The sequence below is a fragment of the Phaethon lepturus genome, unplaced genomic scaffold, assembly GCF_000687285.1.
Source record: "Phaethon lepturus isolate BGI_N335 unplaced genomic scaffold, ASM68728v1 scaffold7646, whole genome shotgun sequence".
NCBI classification, from domain to species: Eukaryota; Metazoa; Chordata; class Aves; order Phaethontiformes; family Phaethontidae; genus Phaethon; species Phaethon lepturus.
Window position 1 is genome coordinate 26,310 of NW_010546876.1, and position 10,348 is coordinate 36,657.

Genomic DNA, 10,348 nt, shown 5'->3' on the forward strand with positions numbered 1-10,348 from the left:
TGTCATGTCAAATAAAGGATGACACAAAAAGCTGCAAGCTAAAATTTAAGCTTTTCAGAGGCTTATGGCATAATGATGCATACTCAAGAGTTTTTGAAAAGCATTTCTGCATAAAAAAGTTTGCTTTTAAAAAAAAAAAAATTAGAGATCTCTTCCCCATACTGTTCTTTTGAAACTTCAGTTTGCTTCATTGCTGAATGAATGGTCCATGTGTCAGATTAACTCTTGGAATGTAGGAATACCTCTGTGATGTTTAACAAACGATAGTTCGGCTTTTCTTTGTTTTAAACATTAATAGTTTAGGAGAAATAGTTACTCCTGTTTTGTAATATGAATGATAATTAGAATTCTGTTGAACTCTTACAGTAGTCTTTGTTTTGCTTTCAGCTTTGGCTGTATTTGACTCTCCTTCATCTTTCCTTACAGCATGAGTTTACTCTTGCATAGAAGCTTACCCCTGCACCAGTGGTTTTTTTCAGCTTCAAGAATTGTACATTTCATACAAGTTGATCAGGCTGTGAATGTTACTTGTTACAGTAGTTAAGCACTCCAATGCATAACTTTGGCATAAATCTCACAACAGCTTGCTATTTAGAATCTTCATCTGAAGGTACTAGACATTAGGTTACAGACCTGAGAGAGAACATTTAGAAGGTGAAAAAGTGCAAAGGAAATGTTTAGATACTTCTCTTGTTTATGAATGAGCTGTTACCTTTAACATTACATATTTCTTTGAAAATTAAAGAGTTTGTATTTTTAATGCAGACAGCAAATTACTTATGAATATAAATAATTTCAATGAAAAACAGATATTTTTTCATGGTGTTCCTCAATTTGAAAAGGAAAAATACAAAGTACAGCTTTACTAAAAGGCAATTTCAAAAAAAGTGTGTAATAGGATTATATTTTTACGTTTAGGGCATTTCTCTGTCCTCTTGTTGCTGCTTATAACTTGTTTCTGGAAGCTGAACTTGTAGTAGGATGGTTTACATTTTGTTACCAAGTAAATAGAATTCAGTTCTGCAAAGCGTATTTTGAAAGTTGATAATATCTTTTACAATCAATTGTTTGGGGGGGGTGTTGCATAAATGCTTTCAAAATTAATAATTTGTTTTGTCTTAAACAGAAATTGTAGTTGCTGAAAGCGTTGTTGTCATCAAGAAACTGCTGCAAACCCAACCGGCACATCATGGTGAAATTATTAAGCATATGGCCAAACTCTTGGATAACATTACAGTGAGTATTTGTCCACAGTGCCCTATTTTCTTTGTTGACTGATAAAAATCACACATCTCCTTTGAATTTGGTCCATAAATGGAAATTGATATATTAGAGAAATACAACATAATGTTTTTGGTTTTGACGTAAAATATCATTTTTCATAATCCTAAGGAAGAGGAAATAGAAGCTATCAGATAGTATTAATTTGTGCCTTAGATCTGTGTCATGGTTTAACCCCAGCTGGTTACTAAGCAGCACAGAGCCTCTCGCTCACTCTCCCCGCAGTGGGATGGGGGTAAGAGAATTGGAAGGGAAAGGTGAGAAAAGTGAGAAAATTTGTGGGTTGAGATAAGTTTATAATAAGAAGAATAAGAATAAGAATAAGAATATCCTCATCATCATAATAAATAATAAAATTGTAATGAAAAGAAAAAATAACAGAGAGAAATAAAACCCAAGAAATACAAGTGATGCAAATGAAAACAATTGCTCATCACCGACTGATGCCCAGCCAGTCCCTGACCAGCTAGTCCCTTCTCCCTAGTTTCATTGCTGAGCATGATGTCATGTGGTATGGAATAGCTCTTTTGGCCTGTTGGGGTCAGCAGTGCCAGCTGTGTCACATCCCAACTTCTTGTGCATCTGCAGCCTACTCACTGGTGGGGTGGTGTGAGAAGCAGAAAAGTCCTTGACTCTGTGTAAGGAGTACTCAGCAATAAAAACATGCCTGTGTTATCAACACTGTTTCCAACACAAATCCAAAGCATAGCCCCATAGTAGCTACTATGAGAAAAATTAACTCTACCCCAGCCAAAACCAGCACAATCTGGAAAGCTATTTTGAAAGAGATCCCTGGAAATGTTGAGTATTGCTAGTACCATTAGGCCAAGATGAATAGCAGGTTTAGAACATGGAGTGGGTAAGTCGAAATGAAAATAAGGGCAAAGCAGCACTTAACTTGAGGATTTTCAGCCTGTTGTCTTACTGATCTGGGGTGGAGTTCAAAAAATTTATTCCAAGTCTTTTGCCCTATCCCCAAATCACCTGACTTTTCCATGGTACCAGATACACTGCTGTGAGTATGTTGCAATGTTTCTTGAAGTCACATTTTTATCTTCCCGGTATTTAAGATTATGTGGCATATAACAGTAAAATTTGCATTATTACCTATTATGTGTCCTTAGCTTAAATTGACATTTAGGTATGTCAATATTTACTTCCCAAACTCTCCTCACAGTTCCAGTTATTGATAAAACATTTAGTGGTCTATCCTAAATTATAGTGTAGGGCTGAAAACCATTAGCTTCCTATTGCATCATACCCTAAAGGTGACAGATTTTCCTCTGTCAATAATTATTTTTCTGTAGATGCTATCAATAGGACTGTTCAGTTTGATATGATTACACATTTATTGATGGTACAGCAGTAGATAGTTTCTAAATCAGTGACTCTTCTATTTTCCATAGTTCAATTTGGCAATATTTGGAATATTGAAGGAAAAAGGAAATGTGGTCTTCTCAGTTCATGCTTACTGAACATAGAATCATAGAATAGTTTGTGTTGGAAGGGACCTTAATAATCACCTCATTCCAACCCCCCTGCCATGGGTAGGGACACTTTCCACTAGACCAGGTTGCTCAAAGCCCCATCCAGCCTGGACTTGAACACCCCAGAGATGGGGCATCCACAGCTTCTCTGGGCAACTTGTGACAGTGCCTCACCACTCTCATAGTGAAGAATTTTTTCCTTATATCTAGTTGAAATCTACCCTCTTTCAGTTGAAAGCCATGACCCTTGTCCTATCACTACATGCCCTTGTAAAACGTCCCTATCCAGCTTTCTTGTAGGCCCACTCTTAGGTAGTGGAAGGCTGCAAGAAGGTCTCCCCAGAGCCTTCTTTTCTCCAGGGTGAAGAACCCCAACTCCCTCAGCCTCTCTTCATAGGCGGGGTGCTCCATCCCTCTGATCATCTTCATGGCTCTCTTCTGGACCCAGTCCAACAGGTCGATGTTCATGTGCTGAGGGCTCCAGAGCTGGACACAGTGCTCCAGGTGGAGTCTCAAGAGAGCTGAGTAGAGGGGGAGAATGACCTCCTTTGACCTGATGGCCACACTTCTTTTGATGCAGCTCAGGATACGGTTGGCTTTCTGGGCTGCAAGCGCATGTTTTTGAGTCATGTTGAGCCTCTCATCAGCTGGCACCCCCAAGTCCTTCTCAGGGCTGCTTTCAATGCATTCTCCACCCCGCCTGTAACTGTGCTTCAGATTACTCTGATGCATGTGCAGCACCTTACACTTGGCCTTATTGAACTTCATGAGATTTGCATAGGCCCACCTCTCAAGCCTGTCAGGGTTCCTCTGGATGGCATCCCTTCCCTCCAGCATGTCAACTGCACCAGACAGCTTGGTGTTGTCAGCAAACTTGGTGAGAGTGCACTCAATCCCACTGTCTGTGTCTCCAACTCTTGACTGCAACTCTTTGAGTGAGACCACCTAGCCAATTCCTTATCCGCCAAGTAGTCCTTCCATCAAATCCATGTCTCCAATTTAGAGACAAAGATGTCATGTGAAAGTGTCAAATGCTTTGCATAAGTCCAGGTAGTTGACATCAGTTGCTCTTCCCTTATCCACCAATGCTGTAACCCCATCATAGAAGGCCAAAAAATTTGTCAGGCATGATTTGCCCTTAGTGAAGTCATGTTGGCTGTTCACCAATCATCTCCTTATTTTCCGCATGCCTTAGCGTGGTTTCCAGGAGGAACTGCTCCATGATCTTGCCAGGCACAGATATGAGACTGACTGGCCTGTGGTTCCCTGGGTCTTCCTTTTTTCCCCTTTTAAAAATGGGGGTTATGTTTCCCCTTTTCCAGTCAGTGGGAACTTGAGTGGACTGCCACACTTCTCAAATATGATGGGTAGTGTCTTGGTACTTCGATTAAACAAATAAATCTTTGGCCACTAAGAGCAGATGATCGAACTTCGTAACTGATGTAAAGAAAATACAATTCTACTGGATTGCTCATGTCCAGAATCAAAAGAGGCTGTGAGATACTGCTCCTAATTACACATCAAATAAGTATTACCTATTTTATAATGTGTAATTTTATAACTACCTGTATTTTCAGAAAATGTGTGCAATATTTTAATTGATAATTACAATTTCCTGAATTGTGTATAATCTTCTTATATACATCTTCTAGAACTTCACCAGATGAGTTTGTCATCTTATTTCCACATATTATACAAGAGAAAATAATGGTTTTCTACATACTCTGTTTAGCATTTAGTAGCTATTTTATATAATTAATACTTCTGAGTAAGTGTTTCAAGTTTTAAATACAGAGAATTTTTTTGGAAAAGAAAATTCTTTTTTAAGTTGAATAAGGGTGAAAAAAAAAGACATACAGTACTTGAACTACTTTGACATAGTAATGTTCTCCAATACTGAGGTTGTACAGAGTATCAGAAAATACTAAGCGGTTAAGAGAACAGTCTGTGGAACAGAGCAGTCATAGGAGTAAACTAAAAACCAAAGTCTGACTCTGAATCATCCTTCTTATTCAAGAAGGAAGTAGCGATAGTGATGCTGTAGGCTCTCCAGGGTGATTGTTTTACATCTTGTTTTATGTTTTTCCCTGTAATTTTTTAATAAAAACTTGCAGAAATTTGTCTTCCTCAGTATGTTTAGGACATTTGGATTAAAGAAAAAATTTGTTAATATTTAAAATTTGAATGCCGTATCATTATCCTGAAATAACTTGCACCTGTTATGTTTGAAAATGGATGTATTCCTTCACGGAATTGTTTGGGTTGTAAGGTACCTTTAAAGGTCATCTAGCTCAATCCCCCAATCCTTTGAGACACTTCTGAAAAGGATAAGCATATTTTTACACATTTAGGAAGATGGTATTTGGTTTATGCAATTACTGTATACATACATACACACACAGTTTTGTACGCATGTATTTTACACAGATGTTTTTGTTCTCTGACCTTCTGTTTGGGGAAAGTATTTCTGGGCTTATTTTTAAATTGAAATTGAAACTTAAGGGACCTACCCTATTCCTTTATACAAAAGCGTACCACTGTCTTTACAGAATCTTGCATTTGGGTATATGAGAAGCAGCCAAATGATATGGTCATGAATGACCTTGAAAGTAAGTGGAGGGTGGGGGAGTGTGGGCAAAGAAATTCTGTGGTGCTTCTTAGAGGTGAAATTCATTTAATACTGTCTAAAACACAACTGAAAGCATGAACAGAATTAAATACAGTTAAATAGAAAAACACAGTTAAAATTAACTATTTGACTGTTCTCTCATGATTTAGTTTAGGTAAATGGTGAGCACTTAGCCACTAAAATAAACAGAATCAGTGTAAATTTGGTGGAATATGTTTTTGTTTCATTCATGTTGTTATAAATTTCACTTGTGTTAGCCTGAGATTGTGATTGTCAGTGATGAGGTGCCTAAAATCTTTTGTAGCTATCTTTCTTTCAGGACATCCAATCTGAAATTTACTCATTCTTATTTTAATCTTAATCTTGTTTTCGTTCTTGTCTTCATTTTCTTCATCTACAGAAGCCATTTAGAAAGTGGTAGGATGGATAGTAAGGTAAACATATCTGACCAACTATAGGAAATATTAGGAAGTTCAATTAAAAACTACTGCGCTCTTGTAGACCATTGACTGTCATTTAGAGTAAAGTTTAGGACTAAGTCCATTTCAGTTTGCCCTTTGATTGTTTCTTATGTATCTGAAAAGAGTGCTTATTTTTCTTCCTTTGCTTTGTATGTTATCATTTGTACCTTAAACTTTTATCTCAGGTGTGCCCAGGCAAGATCTATGAGATCTGTTTTGTGTCTCATTTGTTGGGTACCTTAGATCTGTGCATAGTACAGCTCAGTCTAGCTGTATCCCAGCTCCTTTCCTCCACACACTTCAAAAGTTATAACAGAGAAATTCATGTCTGATGGTGTTCTGAAGATATTAAACAAGAGAATAGTTGGATCTCTTTGAACTTCTGTTTTTTTAAATTATAAAAATTATTCCATTTGGCTGCTAATGTGTTAATAACATCATCATGCTTTACAATTTAATGACTTGATAAGTTGTGGGCCAGAGATCTAAGCAGTGCTAGTTTGTGCTAGGAGTTCATTCTGAGGTAGGCCTAATTAGTTTTGTGTGTATAGTTTTTAGAGTGACAGGAGTTTAACAAATATGCATGTGGGAAAGGGCCATTTAAAGAGATTATGTTGGCTGAGCCCAAAACTCCTCTTAATAGAGTAGTCTCATCTTCAGCAGCACTGAAAACAGGTGCTTTAGGGAGAGGGATTTAAGGATAAGAGCAAGTCAATTGTGATGCATGTCCAATGTACCTTCTCAGCCACTGACAAGAAGCTTGAGTTTGCTATCCACATCATCATGCTTACTAGTCAAAAAATTCTAATCATTCCTGATATTGCGTATCTCTGATCAGCCTTTCCCTTTTCCCTTTGTCTTTCCTGATATTTGTGTGGTTTTTGAAGCAGGGTGACCAGAAGTGAGCACAGTAGTCAGAGTATGAGGAGAAATTTTATGCAGTGACATAATGATATTACTTGTTTTGCATTTTTATCTCACTTTTCTGAGGTTGTCTACCTTTAGAATTCTGTAGAACATTGACTTAACAATTCTACAATTCTCTGAAAATATTCATGATTCCAAGATAGTTTTCCCTAGAAATAGTTTGGGATCCTCAGTATATGTAGAATTCTTTTTTAAGTCCTGATATTAATGTTTCAATGCCAGCTGCATCACTTTGGCCCTATTTTTAAGTATCACTAACAAGTCATCTTCAACACTTCAGGCTCTGTTTTAGTTTAGATTACCTTCAATAATTTTGTGTCAGCAGACTGTCTTCTCACTAGATAGCGCTCTTCTAGGTTAATTGCAAATCTGTTGAACAGCACATTTTCCCGTATAGGTCCCTGTGGGACATTTGATGATTGCCTTCCTTTTTAACTAGGTTTTTGTCTTTTCTATTATCTAGTCTTTTTTTATTCATGAAAGTGTCTTTCCACCCTGTAAAGGATTACATTTTCAAAGATGTTGTTGAGGGGCTCTTAGAATATTCTCTATATAGAATTATATAGTTATATAGTTGTATAATCTATTCTTTTAGAAAATCTTTCCTTCAAAACACGTATGGTCCAGAATTTGCCTAAGTGTAAATACTTGCAGATTTAATCTGGATTAAGTTTTAAAGTGGATTGGTTAGACTGCATTGATTAAACTGGATTAATGTGAGACATTTTTGTTCACATGCATAGTATGCCTCTTTTGATTTATCTTAATTAGTTTTAGCAATGAATGAATGTGAATCAACCTAGCAAGAATTAACTCTGAGCAAGAATGTGTTGATGGTGTTCTACATTTGTGTATTTCCTCATATAAACAAGCTGCAGTGGTCTCCAAATCAGTTTCTGCCTTTTCTTTTGAGAAAAATAATTTATGATGGTACATAGTGACCAGTAGTAATTGCTTTCTGGGTCATACAAATCTTGTAGTTCTGGTGTGATTTTTCTCCAGACTTTCCCTTATAGTACTACTAGGGCAGGGTTTTTTTTTCTTTTGATAGCTGGTAAATTCTGACATCCTTGGTTTTCATTACCAACTTATTCCTAGTTCCTTCTAGGATATGAATGAGAAATAAGAGACACTTGAAGTGTTTTCTAATCTAGAGAAGGGGAGAGTGAACCTTTTTTGATGGGATAAAGACAGGATGAGAGTTTCAAATTTTGAGGAAAAATAAGATAGATCCTTGTAACTTTGAAGAGCTTAATATGTGGGGAAAAAGGTCACTTATGGTAGTCATTAAGAATTACTAATTACTGGTTTGGGTTGGGATTCTTAGTCCTAGAGTAGGTGACTAGGAGTTTTTGACACTGCTTTGTCCATTCATCCAACAATAACAAACTTAAGTTCCTCTGCAGTATTCCTACATAAATACTGCTTATTGCTATGTTTCTGAGATGGCTTCATAGCAGGGGTGGCTTGCTTTCTTTAATTAAGTTCTCCTTTCCCCCAGTGTTGGGAAGGTATCACAAGTTATGACATTCATATGTATTTCAGTTTTGCAAGCTTCAAATTCAAGCCATATTCTTTTCCCTAGGATACATTTTAATAATGTATTTTTAAGCCTTTAGGTAAGTAGTGCCTTAATGAACAATTCTCATGATTTGATCATTTTTTTACTTGCTCTAATATCTATGTAATGTTTTAGAATTTGAGAGGAATATGTGGCCTTTGGGACACTGTGTCCAGGGACACTGTACACTGAACTTGAAACAAATACTCAGTTTGAATAAAACACAATTTATAACAAAACCTGTACACTGTATAAGAGGTGGCAGTCATCAGTGGAGATACTTTTTTACAGGAATTTTATGTGTAGAGATTCAAATAATGGAGGAATCCTTGAAGATCTACATTTGAAAACAAAAAAACAACACTTTTTTTTACTCCTGTTCTTTCCTGTGTACCTTCTTGCTGCCAATCAGACATTTCACATCAACTTCGTCCCTCTTTCTGTTTCTGATTCCAAGTAAAATTTAAAAAATTGCTAGCTGTGCACATTTTTTTTTGGATGCAGAGAATTGGACCTCATTTGCAATTTTAATATCTCCTCATTTTGTGAAAAGTGTGGATAACCAAAATTGGCAAATTTAAGTTGTTCTTTAGCCTAGTATGTTGTGTAGTAAGGTTAGAGCCAAACCACAGTAGTTTTTTAATTGTGCTGCTTGGAGCGATCTCTACAATCTTTATAATGTCATTCTCTAACTGCTGTAAGTAACCAGAGTTTTCTTTGAAGGGAGAAGGTCTGGCTGGTTTTTTTTTTTTTTTTTTTTTAACCATTTTTTTTTTTTCCTCCTTTGTTTTCCTCCAGACAGGTAATGGGTTACAATGGCAGTAGAAACTGCCTTCTGGTACTAACGCTTAAAAAGTGCACTTAACCACTTGCTCAGGGCATATGGAGTGAAACATCAGGCACAGTAATTTACAGTCCTGTTTGCCTTCGAGGATAATGCAGAGTAGGGCTGAATAATGAAAGTATTATTTCCTGCATTTTTGTCAATGCGAGGTCCCTACTTAAGCTATACTGGAAAAGGCAATGAAGGTCTAGAAGTGGCTTCATTTCTTGTTTGCTGTTTTGAATGACTGGAAACAACAGCAGCAGGATCATGCATTTGATGCTACATGGTTGAGGACTGGAAGACTTAAACGGGGGGAAAAGAGGTCTGAAAACATTGTGTGATTTTGACCCCAAATGAACGCAGTGACACAGAAACATTGGGTTCATCAGTTCAACATACACTTTTCATTAAAATGGCTTCCACTCAGGGTTTGATTCAAAAAGTCTCTAATTGATATTGATTCTTGTTGCACAATATCGTGTTTAATATATACAGTATTTACACAGTAAGCTAACCACCGGTAAAAAGGCAGAGTCTCACGAGAAATTTCATCTGTCTTCCATTGTCTCTGTTTTTCAAATTAGGCTTTGTTTAGTCCATTAATTTTACATTCTAAAACTAGTTTGTTACGCTAATAATTACATTTTACAAACTTGTGAAAAAAAAAACCTTTAAAGAGTAAAACATTGTGCTTAAATGCACACTGTTTAAGTATAATTACATATATTTCATTGTAGTTTTAAAGTGTAGTCCTGGGTTTGCCTAGGAGAAGTACAATGCTGATATTTGTCTTTCATAATTAGTAGTATTACTGAAATTGGTCTGCTCTGTGAGCTGGTTTTGCTTTATAAAAAGACAATAGTAGGAAAAGGGATATTTCTAATAGGCTGCTGCCCAAACTGTGGTACTCGGTGATCTCTTGTAGAATTCTAATATTTTAACAAGTCTGTAATGAAATATTTTAGAAAAATAAATCTAGCATAACTGAAATCTGAGGTTGCCTATATATTCTTATTTAAAGGTATCTATCTGTACAGCAGGCAACTTGAACTGCTCCAATACTGGAAAATTTAATGTACCACTCAATTACTGTTCTTTAGCCCAATTTAAAATAATAGATTGGGAGTGAGGTCTTAATGCAGTGTAACCTTTGGAACATTAGAAATAACCTCTTTC

At 36.5% G+C, this 10,348-nt stretch overlaps 1 protein-coding gene across 1 annotated transcript in view; it reads left to right on the top strand.

The window, feature by feature from the left end:
- AP3B1 (adaptor-related protein complex 3, beta 1 subunit) overlaps positions 1–10,348 on the top strand; it is a gene marked incomplete at its 5' end in the record, with an annotated part of 100,090 nt that overhangs the window by 13,068 nt on the left and 76,674 nt on the right. The window contains one exon of the mRNA XM_010289444.1: positions 1,127–1,236. Coding sequence (XP_010287746.1) covers positions 1,127–1,236 — 110 coding nt within the window. The remainder of the gene's footprint in view (positions 1–1,126; positions 1,237–10,348) is intronic.